General features: G+C 44.6%; 1 protein-coding gene across 1 annotated transcript; it reads right to left on the bottom strand.

Moving 5' to 3' along the window:
• Positions 1 to 14,346: 14,346 nt before the first annotated feature.
• LOC107390196 (neuronal pentraxin-1) lies at positions 14,347 to 18,589 on the bottom strand. The gene is made up of 5 exons (XM_015966775.3): positions 17,819 to 18,589; positions 17,343 to 17,550; positions 16,455 to 16,696; positions 16,031 to 16,210; positions 14,347 to 14,809 (listed from the first exon to the last, which is right to left on the bottom strand). Exons 1-5 carry the CDS (start codon positions 18,374 to 18,376, stop codon positions 14,588 to 14,590), a joined length of 1,410 nt encoding a protein of 469 aa, XP_015822261.2. The 5' UTR covers positions 18,377 to 18,589; the 3' UTR covers positions 14,347 to 14,587.
• Positions 18,590 to 20,068: the final 1,479 nt, after the last annotated feature.

The following is a 20,068-nucleotide window of genomic DNA, read 5'->3' as shown; positions in this document are numbered from 1 at the left end:
CACAATTAAAACTCAACGTTTTGCTTGAGACCATGTGGGGTTCATGTGAGGTGACAACAAGCTCAAAAACACAGATTATCCCTGTTGTTTTGTTTTGAATCTTTAAAACAGGGTTCAGCAGCTGCTGCTGTCCCTGCTGCAACATACGGATAGCATGCTTACAGTGGGATGCAAAAGTTTGGGCATCCTTGTTAATCTTCAAGGTTTTCCTGTATAAATCGTCTGTTGGGACACATGGATTCTACTCAACATCAGCAGATTCTGGAGACCAATGTCCAAGAATCAGCGACAAAGCTGAAGCTGCACCGGGGCTGGATCTTTCAACAAGACAGCGACCATAAAAACTGCTCAAACTCTACTAAGTTATTCAAGCAGTGGAACAAGTAGAACATTCTGGAATGGCCATCTCTGTCCCCAGACCTGAATATTATTGGAAATCTGTGGTGTGAGTAAAACAGGTCCATGCTCGGAAGCCATCAAACCTGAAATAACTAGAGAAGTTTTGTAAAGACGACGATGGCACAGGAGTTAAGTGCTCGCCCTGTAATCGGAAAGTTGCAGGTTCGAGCCCTGCTCAGTCTGTCGCTGTCATTGTGTCCTTGGGCAAAACACTTAACCCACCTTGCCTACTGGTAGTGGTCGGAGGGACCGGTGGCGCCTGTGTACGACACTCGCCTCTGTCAGTACACCCCAGAGCAGCTGTGGCTATGATGTAGCTCATCACCACCAGGGTGTGAATGTGTGTGTGAATGACTGATTGTGTTGTAAAGTGCCTTGGGGGGTTCCACGACTCTAGAAGGCACTAAATCAAATACAGGCTATGTACCATTAAGGATGGTCCACAAAACCTTCAACCAGAATCCAGACTCTCGTTGGAAGCTACAAGAAGCATTTGGAGGCTGTTGTTTCTGCAAAAGGAGGATCTACTAAATACTGAGTTCATTCATTTTCTTTAGTGCCCAAATTTATGTACCTGCCTAACTTTTTTGCCTAACAATTATTGCACACCTCCTGTAAATTCTATAAACTTTGTTTCACTTCTCAAATGTCACTGTGTGTGTCTCCTATAGGATATATTTAACTTAATTTTTTTCTCGTAAAAACCAACGATTTATACAGGAAAATCAAGAAGGTTACAAACGCTGCCCAAACATCCGCGCCCCACTGTGTACTGAAACTGAGTTGAAAAGTTAACTTCCTTTATTCTATAGAAATTTAAATGCTTTTCCCATGTCAAAGTTATGGCACTAATGAAGCACTGTGTTTTAGCTACTTCCATAGCCACAGTTGAACTCCTTCAAAATAAGTCTCAAACATGTAAACACCTCAAAAGCTCACAAAGTAGTTTATTAATGTCTAAAGTTTTGTCAGGCAAAAATAATAAACTACTTTATAAGCTGATGTTTGAGGTACTTGTGTGTTTGAGACTCTTATTGTGAAGGATGAATATATTTTCTGTAGATGCTGCAACAGGAGCAGCCAAGAGATAGTGTCTCGTAATTAATAAAAGGTAACTGTGTATAATTCAGTCTGTGAAAACACACCCAGATCCCTCAATGATACAATTACTAGTACTAGTATTTAAGAATAATACCGGCAGCTTCAGAAGCTTTATCAGCAGCTTTGATCTAAACCAGAGTAGTTTACACCTGGGTGAACACATGAGGGCGAGAGTGGAGTGCAGTGGGACATCAGAGGTGGAAATGATGTGAGTCAGACCACGAGGCTTCCGAAACATCTTATTTTGACTTCGTTCTGCACCGAAGTTATTCTCTCTTTTTTTTCCCAGACATGTTCTTTTGACTCGCATATTTTTGTTAAACCCATCCTGCAGCTGCATCAATGTCCTTCTTAAAAAGGATATTTTTGTTCCGCAGACATTTCTGCTTAATCATAAATAAAGTGGCTTATTAAATGTTTTAAATGATGCAGAAATTAAACAACACCTGATCTTTGAGGCACATGAATTCGGTTTTTCAGCATCTAAAGTTTTAGTTCAGAGTTTCTATAAGAGTGAATACAGTGGATTACCTGACCGCCTCCTCCTCCATAGCAGCTCATGATTTTGCATTAATATGCTTTAATGATGCAAGTGAGACTACTTATCTTGCAGCATCTACAGCACAGAAGTCATATCCTGTATCGTTCTCAGTACAACTTCAAAGAAGGGAATAATGTTTCCCTTTGGCAATGGGGAGCACTATGCTAACACATTAGCTCCATCAGTTTAAAGAAAGTTAATTTGTTCGTACAACAGAGAAAAGTTGCACCAGTTTTACGTGTCGAGCTCATTGCATAAATGCTCCGCCTCCTTGGAATTATGCTTTAAAATGCTTTGCATGATGTTCTGACTGTTTACCACCTCCAGGTTCTCTTCAGGTATTTTACAGGGATTTTTTTTATTATTGTCTTGGTCTGGGTCATGGGCTTCTGCTGTCGGTCTGTGAAGCCCACTAAGACGTGTGAGATTGAGTCTAAAAATAGAGAGGAATTACACTTCAGTTGTTAAAAAAAAAAAAGGTGGGAGGCATTCATCCACCTTAAGCCACAGCTACCCAGGAAGCCTCATTATCCTCCCTGCATCCTTCCTGGAAGCTTCTGCTGATCAGTAAATGCCACAAGTTACACTCCCAACTGGGAGAGCTCACAATGTGTGTGTGTGTGGGGTGGGTGGGGGGGTGGCGGTGGGGAGGGGGGAATATGAACAGGGTTGGGCTGTCTGTCCACCACTTATGCCATGGTTGTGTGTAAAAAGGTATAAATAATTACTAGATACTTTCCTGAAAAGCCAGTGTTCAAGACTGATGAGCAAACGGCTAGTCTGGGTGCTGCTCTGATCTCTTAAATTTTAAAGTGGTTCTTGCAAACACACATTTTTTAAAGCTGCCAACATCCCACCTATATTTGTTATGATTTGCCTCTTTTTGTGTTTGTTTAAACCTCTTCTCTAGTTGTCTGTTTATGGATCGATTTTGGTTTTTGTTTTTGGTTCCCACAGTCAGTGGAGGAAGTTTTGTTAGTAAAACACTTTTGAACTCTGGTTAAGGGCTATTATTCCTGCGATTGGGTTACTGCCCCCCCCCCCCCCCCCCCCCCCCGTGACATTACAACTCCACCAAAATGTCAGACCCAGCAGGAAGAACCCAGAAACAAGACACTTCCTTACCTGCCTCTGGTGAAGGTGCAACAGGAGAAGCCAGCCTTCCTGTTTTGACCCAGGAGCTCCGCAACTGCTTGTCTGGCCGCGAGGGAGGTTCCTGAGGAACTGGAGGATCTGATCGACCTGGCTGCCCGTATCGATCGGCGGAGAATGGAGCGCCTTCACGATGAGCTCCGCCCGCTGACTTCTTCACCTCGTCCTCACCCGACTTCCGTGAGTGGTCCTCACCTGGGCAGTGACGCCCCGCCCACGGAGCCCATGCAGCTAGCGGGTCGGGTGTTATCCTTTTCTCCGCCCTCACGACCGTCCACCAGTGTGCGGTTGACCTATGAGATGGAACAAGGTGAATATGACACTCTTATTGACTCTGGCTCTGATGGGGATCTGATGTCTCAGGCAGTGGTAAGCGAACTTTTGATTCCAGTCGAGGAGGCGTTTCCTGCCTTGTCCATCCATTCTGTAAACGGTTCCCTTATTCACAAGGTGACTGCACGCACTGTTCCCATCACTGTAACTGTCTCTGGGAACCACACAGAGCGGATGTGTTTTTATGTGGTTGACTCTTTGGTGCCTCCTGTGATCCTGGGTTACTCCTGGTTAAGCAACCACTGTCCCCATATTGACTGGGTTTCTGGCCGCGTGTTGACGTGAAGCCCTTTTTGTTTATTGAATTGTTTGTCTGCCGCCCCTGTTCGCTCTGTTTCTAGCCAGCCTCCTTTGGAACCACCTGACATCTGTAATGTCCCCCCGAATATACAGACTTGGCTGCGGTGTTCAGCAAGGCTTGTGCTAAGAACCTGCCCCCCCCCCCCCCCCCCCCCCCCCCCCCCGTCCTTACGACTGTGCTGTGGACCTCCTTCCTGGTGCTCAACCTCCTAAGGGCCGTCTCTACCCTCTGTCCATCCCAGAGACGAAAGCCATGGAGGAGTACATCCAGGAGGGCTTACAGGCAGGCATTATTCGCCCATCCTCATCACCTGCGGGGGCAGGGTTTTTCTTTGTGGACAAGACTGATGGGGGTTTACGGTCGTGTATCGACTACAGGGGTCTGAACAGCATCACGGTTCGTAACACTTACCCCCTGTCTCTCTTGCCGTCTGCCTTTGACACGATTAGAGGGGCTCGAGTGTTCACTAAGCTGGATCTACGGAACACTTATCATCTGGTGCGCATACGGGAGGGGGATGAGTGGAAAACTGCTTTCAACACCGCGTGCGGCCATTTTGAGTACCTGGTGATGCCTTTTGGACTGACAAACGCACCAGCTGTGTTTCAGTGTTTTATAAATGATGTTTTGAAGGACATGATTAACAGATTTGTGTACGTCTATCTGGATGACATTTTAATTTTCTCCCCAGACCAGGAAACACATGTGCAGCACGTCAGGGCCGTTCTGCAGTGCCTTCTTGAGAACCAGCTCTTTTGCAAGGCTGAAAAATGTGAGTTTCACACCACCAAGACTAAGTTCTTGGGGCATGTGATTTCGCCTGGATTAGTACAGATGGACTGTGACAAAGTTAAAGCGGTTCTCGAGTGGCCTGTACCTACTGGTCGGAAGCAGCTTCAACGCTTCCTGGGGTTCGCCAACTTCTACAGGCGCTTCATCAGAGATTTCAGTGGCGTGGCTGCACCCCTCCACAGACTCACCTCGGCTAAGGTACGTTTTGTCTGGGACACTGCTGCCAACATGGCCTTTGTTGAGCTTAAGAGACGGTTCTCTGCGGCCCCTATCCTGACCCAGCCCGACACCTCCAAGCAATTCATTGTGGAGGTTGATGCGTCTGAGTCAGGGGTGGGTGCCGTGTTGTCACAGAGAGCGTCTGATAATAAAATTCATCCCTGCGCGTACTTTTCCTGCAAGCTCACTCTTGCAGAGAGAAATTTCGACATTGGGAACAGAGAGTTGCTAGCTGTTACGCTAGCACTCAAGGAATGGCGCCACTGGTTAGAGGGTGCTGAGCAGCCGTTTCTGGTGTGGACCGACCACAAGAACTTGGAATATGTACGGACTGCCAAGCGCCTTAACCCCTGCCAAGCACGGAGGGCTCTGTTTTTTGACAGGTTTAACTTTAACCTCTCCTTCCGTCCGGGCAGTAAGAACATTAAACCTGATGCCCTGTCCCGCCAGTACCAGCAGGAAAGTGAGGCTATGGAGTCAGAGTCCACATTTATCGTGCCACCCAACTTGGTCCTTGGGGTCTCTCGTTGGTCCTTGGAGCGCGGGATCAAGGCTGCAGTTTGGGACTCCACCACCATTCCATCGGGGTGCCCCCCGCACTGTTTGTTGTTCCCTCAGGTTTTCGCCCGGCGGTGTTGAAATGGGGGCATTCATCACGCCTGGCCTGCCATTCTGGGGTAACCAGGACCGCCTTCCTGGTAACGCAGCAGTTCTGGTGGCCTATGATGTCATCTGATGTTCAAGCTTTCGTCTCCTCTTGCCCAGTATGTGCCAGTGTCAAGACACCCAGAACTCCTCCAGCTGGACTCGTGCAACCTCTACCTGTGCCCTCCAGACCTTGGTCCCACATTGCAATGGACTTCATTACTGGACTACCCAACTCTAAGGGTAAGACTGTGGTCCTGACTGTAGTGGACAGATTCTCTAAGATGGTTCATGCTATTCCCCTGCAGAGACTGCCATCGGCTCAGCAACTGGTGGAGGTGGTGGTGAAGCATGTGTTTCTGCTGCATGGACTTCCGGAGAACATCACCTCGGACCGAGGCCCCCAGTTTGTGGCAGCTTTTTGGAAGGAGTTCTGTAAACTCCTTGGGATAATGGTCAGTCTGAGTTCTGGCTTCCATCCTCAGACCAATGGTCAAGTGGAGCGTTTCAACCAGGATCTGGAGACCACCCTGCGTGCTATGTGCCTGAAGAACCCCCAGACTTGGTCCTCCCAACTCTCCTGGGCTGAGTACTCGCACAACACTCTGGTTAACTCTACCAGCTTCTCCCCCTTTCAGGCTGCCTACGGATACCAACTGCCTCTCTTTCCCCATCAGGAGAGGTCGGCTTCCACCTCCGGTCCTGCAGCATTTGTGAGGCTTTGCCATCGCACGTGGACGGAGTACCATTCTCGACTGGTTCGGAACCAGGAACGGTTCGCCTCTGTGGCTGACTGCCGGAGGTTGGCTGCTCCAGAGTACAAGGTGCGTGACAGGGTTTGGCTCTCTTCGGCTGATCTGCAACCAAAGGGGGGTGCCAGGAAGATGCAGCCCCGATTCATTGGACCATTCCCCATCACTAAGGTCATCAACCCAGTGGCCGTCAGGTTGGAGCTCCCTTGGGCACTAAGAGTCCACCCCATTTTCCATGTAAGCAAGCTGAAGCCTGAGAAACTCAGTCCCCTGCAGACGCCCCCTGCGGTCCCTCCGGCTCCCCGCATTGTGGATGGCGGCCCTGTCTACAGCATCAATAAGCTCTTGGCCTCGAGGAGAGTGGGGAGGGGCATCCAATACCTCGTGGACTGGGTGGGTTACGGCCCGGCGGACAGGCAATGGGTCCCAGAACGCCACATCCTCAGCCGTGATCTGATCGTTCAGATTCAACAGGAGAAACCCACCCAGCCGAGACGTCCGTCTAGGAGCCGGACTTTATGAGGGGGGCTATGTTATGATTCGCCCCTTTTTGTGTTTGTTTAAACCTCTTTTCTAGTTGTCTGTTTATGGATCGATTTTGGTTTTTGTTTTTGGCTCCCACTGTCAGTGGAGGAAGTTTCTTATTAAAACACTTTTGAACTCTGGTTAAGGACTATTATTCTGCGATTGGGTTACTGCCCCCCCACCCCACCTCCCGCTCCCCCTCAGCATATAACCACAAATGGTTGGAAAATTTGTAGTCTTTAAAACTGAAACTATTGACTGTCTAAAGGTGATATCACAACAAAATGATCGGTTTCATCTTCCATTTTCGTCCACTTATCTGGGGTCGGTTCACGGGGGCAGTAGCCTAAACAGAGAGGCCCAGACTCCCCTCTCCCCAGCCACTTGGGCCAGTTCCTCCAGAGGAATCCTAAGGCGTTCCCTGGCCAGCCAAGAGACATAGTCCCTCCAGCGTGTGCTATGTCTTCCTTTAGGTCTCCTCCCATCCCTTAGACGTGGCCAGAAAACCTCACCAGGGAGGCGTCCTGACCAGGTGCCTGAGCCACCTCAACTGTCTCCTCTCAATGTGGAGGAGCAGCGGGTCTACTCCGAACCCCTCCCAGATGACTGAGATCCTCACCCTATCTCTAAGGGAGAGCCCAGACACCCTGCAGAGAAAACTCATTTTCGGCCACTTGTATCCACAATCTCATTCTTTTGGTCACTACCTAAAGCTCGTGACCATGGTGATGGTTGAAATTTACATTGACCAGTAAATCGAGAGCTTTGCTTTCCAGCTCAGCTCTCTCTTCACCACGGCAGACCAATTACTACACCCGCAGTGCTGTAGACACAGCACCAATCTGTGTTACATCCTTCTCTCATTCGTGAACAAGACCCCGAGATACTTAAACTCCTCCACTTTGAGCAGGACCTCATCCCTGAGGTGTTCATTTGTGTTTCTGAAGGAATTCCATCTTGTTTGTAAATGGCTTCCTGAACAGCCTCAGTGCAGAGGAATCGCCTTCCTGTCCATCACTGATGAGCCAAGGACTAGTCCTTGCTCAATAGTGAGTTTACATTTAGACTAAACATAATAATACACAATAATACACAAAACAACCAGAAAAAACACCTGCTGTAACATCATTAAACATCAAACTGACGGTTGAATAATGTCAGGTTCGGTGTGCTTAACTGGAGTGTAGCGGAGGTAATGTAGCGTGGCTGTGTGACCCAGACGCGGAGACGCTGGCGTTTGGTCCGAACAGAACACGCAGCTTGCTCTAAGGACGGCAGTACGGCGCACATGAGACAATGAGGCTGTACTGTGGTTCCGTTTGGTAGGGTGCTGTCGTGGTGGGAATTAGACAGCGTGGAAAGATCACTTTCCTGGATTGGTTTTGGGTTAGATTTGGATCGGTTCGGTTTGGCTTCTGTCATGAGATGATGACTGAATGACAGCTCAGCGGTGACAGTTCCTTATATAGCTTCCGCGGGGTGATGTCACCGAGAGCGTCAGTGACGGGAATGCTGGGAAATGGAGTGCCCCGTCAGCCCGGCCCGCAGAGGAGGTCAGGAGGAGGAGGAGTTCATGACAAATAAAGGTTAACTCGAAATCAGTGCTGTAAGACTTGGAAGGTTGGAACTGTTTCTAATACAGCACAAATCTGCTTTGGACCTGGCTGTTAGCTCATCAATCCTAAAGGATGTAAAGTTAACTTCTTATATCAGAGGCTGTTCAGCTATATTTGCAGCAGGTAAGTAAGTAAGTAGTAATTTTATTTATAAAGTACTTATCACAGATGGAGAATCACAAAGTGCTTCGTGAAGATCAACAAAACAAATCATAAAAGCATAATGATCTTAATAACAAAACAGCAAATATAATAAACAAAAATTGGAAAATGTCACGAAATTATTAAAAGATCATAAATATCATAAAACAAATGAAAAATTATTATAAATGAGAGTTAAAACAAAAGATTTAGATAAAACAGCTTTAAATCAAAAGGTCTTTTGCTGTTTTTTAAAAGTCTCTAGATTGTCAACACTACACAAGGATAAAGGAAGATCTTTCAAAAGTAGGGGTGCCTGGAAGGAGCGATCACCCCAACTTTTGTATCTGATCTTTGAAACTTCTAGAAGGTTCTGGTTTGATGACCTGAGGGTTCGGGTTGAAGCATAAGGCTTTAAAAGTTCAGTAATATAGGGAGGAGCTTGACCATGTACAGTCCTGAAAGTTATAGTCAGAAATCTAAACTGAACTCTAAAGTTAACGGGTAACCAGTGCAGAGACATTAGAATAGGAGTGATGTGTGCTCTTCTGTTTGCTCCAGTCAGGAGCCTCTCTGCAGAGTTTCAAACCAACTGAAGGCGGTCAAGGGCTTTTTGTTCAAATGTGAAGAGTGCGTTTCAATAATCTAGACGGCAGGAGATAAAGGCATGGATAACCATTTCAAGTTCATGTTTTGATGACAACCTTCGCAGTTTGGAAATATTTTTAAGTGATAAAAATAGTTTCAGACCAATGTTTTGGAGTGGCCTTCAAGCCAGTCCCTGTCGCCCCCTGTGGCCAGAATATTCCACTTGCAACTTCTGAGTGGTGGGCCGCTCTGTTGGTACTTAGAAAAATTTGAGCTGACATATCTGGCACTGCAGTCCGGTTCCAGCTAGTTTCGGGCATGTTTTAGATCATAAACACAGTTGATTTGTTTAATTTAGTGATGAATCACTCCTGTAGATGCCAAGGAAGCCTAGGGAGGCATTTCAGAAGTTAGATTAAGCTGTCAAAAAGACGAATGCACATCAACTCGATGGGTTTTGCTTTTGGTTTTACAAACGGACGATAGGGGGTTCTTAAAGCAAGCCAAAACCGCCTAGTTCCCCTTTAAAGGAGCAGTAAAGCTGAATGTCATCTGCATATATGTGCTAAAAGACATATGAAAACCATTAATTATCTGTCAAAGAGGGTTTATATATACAAGGGTGGACTCAAAACAGAGCCTTGGGGTACCCCACAGAACAGATCATTTGAATCTGACATGATTGGGTTTATATAGACACTGTAACTTCCGTTAGAAAGGTATGATCTAAACCAGTCTAGAACAGTTCCAGAGATCCCCACCAAGTCACGGAGTCTGTTAATTAAGGTGCTGTGATCAACAGTGTCAAAAGCTGCAGAAAGATTTAACTGTAATAAGACTGTAAAATCCAAGCTGTCTGCAACCATCATGATGTCACTGGAAACTGTTCCTGTTGAATTCTTTTCACAAAAATCAGATTGGGATTTGGCAGAACTGTTGTGTAGTTCCAGAAAAGTAGTCAGTTAATCTGCTACAACTTTTCCCAATATTTTAGAGATAAAGGGTAATTTAGAAAATCCATGTTTGAAAACAGAGATTATAGAGCCAGATTGGAGAGATATGTTTATAAAAACCACAATACACAAGCCAATTTGGTCAAAAATCTTAAGAAGCAAAGTGGTTGGGAGAAAATCAGCAGGCCATGAAGTTGGTTTCATGTGGTAAGATGGTTATTAATCCTAACTTTTCAACAAAAAGCACTTTAAACTGGCTTAGAGGAAGAGTAGATAACTCTCAACTGGAGGGGTTGTTGGTTCAATCCCGGCTTCTGAAGACTTTTGTTGAGGGTCTGACCTCATGAGGAAATTACTATGCAGTGATTTTCTCCAAAATGACTGTGCTTAAATTGCTCTGAAAAGCAAATAACCACATCAGCGCCAAGAAACTTCATTTCCCATGATGCTTTGCACACGGAAGCATTGGGATGATGTCACCGCCTAATACCAGAAACACGTTCTGCGCATGTGCGGGTGGCCGTGGAGCTTTTCCCGCGAACTAAGACCATAAATCTTCAGCAGAGACAAAGGAACCTCGTTCTTTTGCCCAGGATACCTGGCGGTAAGGACACGCTTGTCGAACGCTCCGACTCCCTTGCGCACGTGGAAGCTCTAAGTGCCCAAGTTGAGCCCACGGGACCGCTAAAAAAAAAACTAAACTGCACGCCCATCAGATCTGCTCGTTTCTGCTCCCCTCCAGCTGATGTTTGAGGACACAGAACTGCGAAGGAAAGCAGCAACTCCATCCAGCTCTCAGAGACGCTGTAAGTTGTCAAACTCAGCACAAAAGAAACTTCGTTCTCTTTGTGTCCAGCCCGTGGAGAAACACTCACGGAGAACGCCAAACAACGGAGAAAGCATCAAACCGACGGATGACGCTGAAAACTGCGGAGAAACACGGAGAACCGTCAAATCAAAAGAGGGAGGGACGCCTCGCTCATCTGGTGATCAGAAAACTCATTTTTCTCTCTCCTTTTCTCCTCCCGTTTCCTCTATAGTCCAGAATAAGCAATAAAACCGCGCTATTGCTTAAAAAGTAGCTTCGTGTCTTCCTCTTTCGCTCCCAAAACACGTCCTTCGGGTCATTTTGAATAAATAAACTGCTTATTGATCATTGTTTGGTATCTTTAAATGTTTTCGGCCATGGCCAGGCTGATAAACTAAAAGATATTAACTTGTGATTAATCTTTTGTGTTGTTTCATGATCCTTTGAAATGTTTTGAGTGATTTAAGGTTAAGTTACTACTGATTCTAAGTGCTTTGGAAGTTAAAGTGCAAGTTGCCACCCACACTTTAGCCAGAGAAAGGGGTCAGCCATCTTGCATACAGACTCCATTTTAGAAACACACACACACACATACATACACACAAAACACCTTGAACATTATTTTGAATATACATCCTTTTATTATATCACATGGTTATTATTCATCTATGCCACTGTTTATTCATTTGACAAATTGTTAATTAAACGTTATAAAATTCAGATTTTCGTCTCCAGTAGCTTTGTTGTGTCGAAGAGAAGTCTCTGCTCCAAGGATTCTACGAACTTCAAGAAAGACTGATAAGAGTTTTGGATTCAATTTTTCCCCGGTTAAAGGGGAATGGTGCCCCGTATATCTAAGAATATCTTAATTAATTAATAAATCAGTAAATATTCCCATATTTACAGAATTTATTGAAGAATCCAAAAGTAAGTTAAAGCTTACGAATTGTTCGCTCCTAATAACCCCAACACTTTTGAATTAAAGAGTTTATCTCAGTGGGACATTCCTCGCTACCAGCCATCCACTTTAAGGATCTGTTGTGAAACAACGTGGATTTTTAACTTTGTTTTGTTAATTTTCCTCTTCGTGTTTATTTGTTGAACAAACATCCAAACCATAGAGGCAGCTGCTCTGTCACCCTGATCTTAGCAAACTCAAACCCTTCTGCTCCTAACTGAAGCATCGCTTTTGTTGTGCTTCTGCCACCAGGGACAACTTGTGAATTAATAAGATGTCAGCTGAGATGTAACGTCTTTATTCACTCAGCTTCTCCAAAACAAAACCCTTCACATAAAAACGGATTTACCACAGAAACACGAGTCTGCTTTGTCTCAGGTGGCTTCACTCTAGAGTGCGTCTCATCAAAAACATACATATTATATACGTCTGTTTGTGACACATCTGCATGTATAGAAAATATTTGTTTAGGGGGTTGATGTGAGGATGTGATTATTGACATATGTTCCTGAATCAACCGCATGATGTAAATGCTTTTTCTCATTAAAACTCCCTCTGCCCAAAATGGTTTTGCTTCTGAAATTAACATTAATTTTGTTAAATACAAACAAGTGATGGTGAAAAAAGGAAATTGTAAGAAAAATTCACATTAGAAACAGTAAAATTTTAACTGTAACAGGAAGGAAATGAATGGAGCAAGGAGACAGAACCTTCAAAGGGGTGCCTTCGGGCCTGAAATGTTATTGTTTTTAAATTATGTACCAAGAAAATACAACATTTATTAATCTTTTTAGTGAAATTTCTGGCAAATAAGAGACCGTTGGCACAGTTTCTCCCGCCATCTTTGAGAAGCTGTGGAGAAATTGTCTAAGGTGGACATTGGAAAGTTCTCCGTTGTTAGCATTTGCTCGTGGATCTGGCTTTTAGGTTTTGCAGCGTCATGATAAAAAAGCTGACGCCAAATGACAGACCTGTGTTTACAGACCTCAGGTACTCCTCTACTCAGTAGAAGACCATGGGGGAAGGGCAAAGTTAATGGTTGTTATCGCCCATTGCCTTGTTTTTCAGCAGAGAATCCAACATTTTTGGAAACCACTGCCACCTACAGGCTTGGCATGCTCATGAATTACTGCACAAACCAAAGTTTAACATCTAGAAGTGGATAAATTTCTGCAAACTAGAAAAACATCCTTTGGTGCATGCCGAGAAATAACAACAACGGCTGGTTGGATTTAAAACAACGAGTTTTGGTGGTAAAATATGAAGTTGGAGCAAAAAGTCAGCAAAAACTTGCATTTTCCTAAGCTGGGTCATTGTGAAGAGGCACTTTTGCCCGTCGGCTGATGGAGGTATCACAGCATGCCTCAGCAAAAGCAGAACCTGAAGGCAAACGTGAAGCATATCTGATGTTTTATGACAGTCCGACGGTTAAATGTGTTGTTTAACTCTGATCTCAGATGCTTATTTGGTCTTTTCAAAGCAACTTCAGTCTTAATGATCGATTAACAGTTTTTGGAGTTGGAACTAATCTGCACTAGAAGACACAGGAAGTGGGCAGAACGTTGTTGCACAGCATAATTTAAACACACACACACACACGCACACACACACACACACACGCACGCACGCACGCAAAAATCAAATCAGTGCCTTTCCTCCTCTGCTTTCTCTCACAACTACTTAAACATTTGGTTGAATTATCTCTTCTGTGCACATAAACTCAGGAATGCTCTGTGACATTTAGTATCACAATTTTATTTTAAAAAAATTAAATTCTTCATCTGTCAGTTGTGCCATGCTTGGAGCTTATAACAATACAGTAAAAAACCCAGACCCAGAGAAGATAGTAAAGCAGATTTCAACAATGCTTCCACAGCACTCCGTCAGTCATGCTGTTACTATACAGATACTGAAACATTCCTAATACAGAGGAGTACAAACACCTGCCAAAAACACATCATGTTTAATAACAAACCGGAATTAAATCACATTTACCAATGAGAGGGACGAGGAACTCAACCCGGCTCAGAAAAATCAAATACAAACCAGTAAACGTTTGCAACTGAAAAAGAAAAATGTGCAGAATATTTGCACCAGCCCAAGGCACCCAGGCTTTGTAGCAATGTTGGCAAGTTCACATTCTTACAGAAACACTTGAAGCAAAAAATGATTACAGATCGACTTGTACCACAGTCTGACTTTGCATCGTCCTTCATCCTTTAAAAATGTCCTCTTCATCAGTCACAGTGCAAGATCCGGAGGGAGGGGGTGGGGGGTGTAGATGGGAGGAAGAGGAAGAGGAAGCAAGAGGGGGGTCATTAGGAGCTGAACCGCTTCAGACATCGCATCACGGAGCCAAATACTGACAAGTATTGGACGGACAGCGTAATCTCTCACTCTCCTGAGGGAAGTGTGAGCGGGGGTGTCAGTTATGTAACTCCTCACTCCGATTGTGATTCATCAAAACGTAAGGCGCAGATTGCCAGCTGCCAGTCCAAGACGAAGTAAGCCAAACAAAAAGCTCAGGTGTGCTTTCAACGGAACATCCAGGGATGAAAAAAACAGCAGATACCAAAATGTTTCTCATGGAGGAGTCCGATTCTTTTCCCCTCGAGTCGAGAAGTGGTTGTTTTTGCACGTGAATACCTAAGAATGACATAAATCCCAGATTTAAGCTTACCAATAACTCAGAAAGCCTCTAACAAATGAGGATGGGAACGACAAAGAGCTCAGAAATACAGAGAGGCCTTTCGGGACAGCAGCTCAGTTAAGGGAACGGCACGGCTCAAAGGTCCATTTGGTCGCTCCGCCAAATATTTCAATGTTGCTCTCTGTCCACGAGAAGACATTTCCAGCCGGTGCTTTGCTGTTACAGGTTGCCAAGTTGTAGATCTCACTGCTGGAAAGTTTCTTATTCCAGATGTTCAGGTTTGCGAGCTCACCAACAAAGGCTTGTGTTGCATCGAAGCCTCCGCCCAGCGTGTCCTGTGGAACAAAAAGAGAGGTGTTGGCATCATTGAGGTGGCACAGAACCCTAATTTAATCTGTTCACATTATTAAGGGGTAGAAATATTGGTTTTAGGTGAAAAACATGTAAACTTTAAAAGACTTTAGTTTTTAGAAACAGCTTACACTTAATCCCACGTAAACGGATCTGTGGGTATTCTAAAGGGAGTTTAGGTGTCAAAGTTACACATAATTACATCTATACTGTTGCAGAAAGCTTCATGAACAGCCTCAGTGTGAGATTTTCCTACAGGACTGATATGCTAACAGCTAGTCCAAGCACAGCAGAGACCACCAGCAGCTAAATGAAGCACATCTGATGCATCTGGAGTCAAAGTGTTGCAAAATTTTCTTTTTCTTATTGAAAAAAAAAACACCTTGTAATGCAAAATAATCTCCCAATAACTGCTGTGAAATTTAGAAAGCAGAGCTGCTTTTACTCTCGGACTCAAAAGTTTCAGCCCTGATACCACAGGAAGTCCTGGTCGTTAAAAGTTTTAAAACAAACACTACTATCTATCTATCTGTCTGTCTGTCTGTCTGTCTGTCTATCTATCTCTATCCATATATATATATATATATATATATATATATAATGAAGTTAAAAAAGCAGCATGTTTCATTGGTTTAGTCTTGTTAAAGAGTTAAAATGACATAATTCCCTTTTGGTGTGCTCCAGCTAGCCGATAGCTCATCAGCCCTCAAGGATACCAACTATTTCTCCAAACTGAGGTCATTCAGGAAGCCATCCAGGGGTAAAATGGTAATTATTTATAACTCACACAGAAAAATTCCCATCAAATCCTTAAATCCATAATCCTTAAAACAACCATTTAAATCTGCACATTTTTCAGTCCAATCAGAATTAATCTCCTGCAATTCATGTTTGCTCTTTATTTTTAATGTTCCTTCTTGCTTTGTTTGAATTCTGATAGAAACTAAGCTTTCAGTTGTGCTTTTTTCCATCCAAATTCAGGCCAAACAGCAGCAGAGACTCCAATAAAACCCCAATTAGACTCCTGAACTCTAACTGGCGCCACTTCAAATGAGTCCCTGCCGTCTTATTACACAAATATCTCCACCTTTATAATCTTTCTCCAGAATAAAACGGATAATTAGTGAAGAATTGCTTCCAAAAGCTGTTTGTGAGGGATTTAGAACAAGTAGCTGTGATGGGTGCATGTAAAAGTGAGTCTCCACCTGCTCCTGTCCCAGAACCAGAACTCCGTCTGGTTTGATGGGGTGGTACGGTGCCAAATTCTCGCCACTTCCCCGCATCACTCCATCCTGGAAGGCCTCCCACATGCCATCACGAGTGGTCCACGTGATGCAGAGGTGATGCCACTTCCCATCGTTGATGAGAAATGGCAGCTTTGCCACCTGGAGAGATGATACAAGTGTTTCTTTTCATTCTGAATTAATATCTGAAAGCCTGAAAGATGCTCCTCTCCCTCCTGCTGAATCACCCACCTCATCACCCTCTCCTCCATAACAATGACTTCTATTGAACACCTCCACCCCTTTACATCAATTCTCTCTTTCTAGTGCAAAGAAATGTTCATTCTGACTGATCAAATACCTCTTTTCCTACTCTGACCTCAGGCTGCATCCTGACTGACATTACCTTGTCGTTGATGAGAAACTCCATGGGGTTGTTCCCCCACTCGATCAGCACCAACTCGTTGGCCTGACCCGGGACAGCGTAGGAGAAAGGAGTCCCCACCCCGGGCGAGGCGTTGGACTTGATCCACAGACACACGCTAAAGGAGTACATCTCAGGAAGGCTCCTCTTGGCTTTGGCGTACATGTAGTTTGTTCTCAGGGGAAAGGTCAGCTGAAACTCATCTGTTGGTCTGATGTCTTTGCCTGTGGGTGGAGGTAAGGAGAAGTCATCAGTTTATTTTAATACGCAGGTTTTGCATAATTGAGTTCATTTGAAACACAGACTTTAGGAAGATGTCATCAATTCTTTTTGCTTTGGCTCAGATTTATTTGGAATAAAATAAATCAGAGTTTTTGCAGATTTATTCATATTTTTGAAGGATTTTCTTAGTATTTATTTTGTGGATTCATGAGACCTGTGTCCCTATTTGCGCGGTGAGCACGCGCGTTTTGCACGTGTTGAAATCCCGAACTGCTCCAAAATGCGCCCTTCAAAGTTTCTCTACCTCTGCAGCAAAGTCATTGTGCATAAATAAGCTCAGTTGTTTTGAGTTTGGCAGTGAAAACATCAGCTCAGCGAAGCCACGACGCTAACAGGTCTACAAATATGCAAAGCGATGCAGCTCTCCCTTCTCCTCCCTCACATCTGTGCGCAACGTGGTGGCTGCGGCACTAAAACGGGGTCTTTTTGAAACCGCCATACTGAGACGTTTCTCTTGTTTTCCTTCAGATTAAAGCAACACAGAGATTTGAAATCAGTTGCATCTAATCTAGGTTTTAAATCCGCATGGAATCTCCTAAAGGGCGCAAAAAGCAGAAGTCCTGTGCGCGCGCTGCAATCCAAACGCACCTTTTTCCAGATCTGTGATCCGGTGGTGCAGGGAGGTGAGTGTGGACTCCACTCTGTTCCGCTGGTCGGTATCGTTCTTGGATCCCGGTTTGCTCTCCTCTAACGTGTTGACCCGGGACAGAACCTGCTTCTCCATGTCGTCTATCTTGTTCTGCAGCAGATCCTTCAGGCTGTTTGCCTGCGCGCTGTTGTTTCCTCGGCTGTACTGCTGCATTAGACAGAATGAGACACATGGAGGTCAAAGGGGGACCGGGGACACTTTCAGACCTTGGGAGACAACGTTCCTCTACTTAATCAGAAGCTGGTATCAGCTCATAAATACTAGCTGCTCTGTGACACCTTTTTAATGGCGGCATGCTGCGTCTCCCCGGCTGTCTGGGACCAAAGACGCACGATGCTCCAACATTATCAGAGTTTTAACTAATTAACTGGAATAACTTTTGACCTGTCAGCGCTTGTCTCCTTAACTTGCCTACCTCCAGGTTCTCCAGTCTCTGTTTGAGCGTCTGTAAAGTCTGTCCCAGCTGCGCCAGAGTGTCCGCGGTGCCCCGAGAAACATCCCCCATGGTGTTCTTGGACCCCGGCCGCCTGCCGCCGGGTCCCGCCGCCGCCGGGAGGCTTTGACTCTCACAGCGGCTCAACTTGGACGTTAGTTCCTTGATTGTCTCCCTCTGACTCACAATGGTCTCCTTTTGCTGCAGCACTGTCTCCCGCAGCTGCAGGATGGTGGTCTTCAGGTCTTCCGCCGGCCCGCTGTTCTGCATCGAGGCGGTGCACAAGTCCATGTCTTTGGGCACCGACGTGCAAATAAACTGCGTCTGTCCGAAATCTTGCGCGGAACTCTGCACAACAAGCAGGCAAGAGACAAGGAAAAGTTTCCATGAGAATCCCTCCATGGTCCCGGTCACGAGTCGCATCTGAAGTGTGTGAGCGCGCGAGCTGTCAGCACCTAGGAGCTGTCCACTGAAGCTGTGAGGTGCTGCTGCTCTGCGCTCTTTATATAGCGGATAAAACGCAGCACAGAATGACCGCATCACTGACGGGAGGCAGTGGGTCCGCTACACCTACCGAGTCCTGCCGCCTCCTTAAGGTCGTAATCAGGGGTTCCTGCACAGATGAAGGGGAAAAACTCAGATAAATGAAATAACCACCTAAAAGGACTTAAAGCCTCTAAAATCTAAATATACTGACACGAAAAGACCCAACTGTATTGATCCAAAAATGAATCTGTGGAAGGAATATGTCAGTCGCCTAATTTAAAATAATCTTATGGAATGTTAAACAAGAAGTAAAATAAAATTCTAAATGTACGACAAGTGTTATTTATTTGACATCTTTCAATAAAACTAAACTATTTATAATGTGATTAAACTGAAACATTAAAGATGGAGATCGATACCTGATTTGTATGATGTGTTTTATCTGTTAGTAGAAAGAAAGAAAGAAAGAAAGAAAGAAAGAAAGAAAGAAAGAAAGAAAGAAAGAAAGAAAGAAAGAAAGAAAGAAAGATGCATGGCTGGATGGCAAACCTGTAAAACGTTTTGATCAAGTTGTCTTCAGTTTACATGGCAAGTGATTTTTATCTTTATGGAAAAACTAATTCCCTCCCTCCTTTTCTTCAAATTCAGATGTATTGCTTCGTGCTGTAAAAATCTCGGTCCACCTTAAATGAGCCCAGCTCTACCCTCCAGAGCAGCCTGTCCCAACAGAGTCGCCAACACAAGCTCACGTTTCTGTCTGTTTCTCTGATTCTCTCGCTTGAATCAGCGCAAACAACAACAAAAAGCGTTTCAGGAAATCTGGCTGCGCTGATAAGAGACATTACGGTACCGCAGGAAGCTCCGCTCGGAGTGCGCGAGCTGACTGTTAAATCCCACCACTTCAAGAGCGAGGCGCTAGAAGGAAAGTAAAATGTTTCCGAATAATTAAACAGACTCTTATGTAACTGCCCTCGGGGCTCTGGCATTGATAAATAAGATACTCAGCAAAGGGGGAGCTCCTCTCTTTGGCATATTGGGATGGCAAATCAGCAGTAATAGGGTAGAGATAAAGCTAACGTCAGGGAGAAATAATATTTTAAGAACACATCATTTCCCTTAGGTAATTTAGAAATGTAAGAAAAATAAATATCCAGCAGACAAAAATATTTAATCGATTCACCAAACTATTATAAAACTGCTAAACTAAAGAGCTCAGAAAAGTATACAACACTTTGAAACTCCAACACCAACCATACTAAAATGTTTTATATAAAAGAATGTAGATCAAAAGAAATGTTAATGCTGCAGGCAGTGGCATATTAGAATCACCGTGGAGACCTCACCTCAAACTCAAGGTAAAGGTATCGGAAGCAGCAGACAAACAGCTGCTTTGAAAAAACTAGAAGTTTTGTTTAAAGAATCAGGGGCAATGCCAAGTGTATGAGGTTCCGAATGTGCCAAAAATGTGTCTATGTATTGTCTCAGTCTGTCGTTACTCTCTGTTGTCACGTGCTGTTGTCACGTGCTGTTGTCTCGTGCTGTTGTCTGGTGCTGTTGTCTGGTGCTGTTGTCTCGTGCTGTTGTCTGGTGCTGTTGTCTGGTGCTGTTGTCTCGTGCTGTGACAGCACATTTAAATACATAGACACATATAAATACATAGACACATTTAAATACATAGACATAGACACATGTAAATACATAGACACATTTAAATACATAGACACATTTAAATACATAGACATAGAC

Source organism: Nothobranchius furzeri, chromosome 4 (assembly GCF_043380555.1).
Source record: "Nothobranchius furzeri strain GRZ-AD chromosome 4, NfurGRZ-RIMD1, whole genome shotgun sequence".
In the NCBI taxonomy this organism is placed as follows: domain Eukaryota; kingdom Metazoa; phylum Chordata; class Actinopteri; order Cyprinodontiformes; family Nothobranchiidae; genus Nothobranchius; species Nothobranchius furzeri.
Note: the sequence above shows the minus strand (reverse complement) of the source record. Positions and strands in the feature narration are given on the sequence as shown.

Excerpts from the sequence above, each read along its gene's own strand:
- LOC107390196 (XM_015966775.3), bottom strand. The coding sequence starts at position 18,376 with ATGCGGTCATTCTGTGCTGCGTTTTATCCGCTATATAAAGAGCGCAGA. Across the intron at positions 17,551-17,818 it reads AGAGACTGGAGAACCTGGAG|CAGTACAGCCGAGGAAACAA; the intron begins GTAGGCAAGTTA and ends TGTCTAATGCAG. Across the intron at positions 16,211-16,454 it reads AGTTTCTCATCAACGACAAG|GTGGCAAAGCTGCCATTTCT; the intron begins GTAATGTCAGTC and ends TCATCTCTCCAG.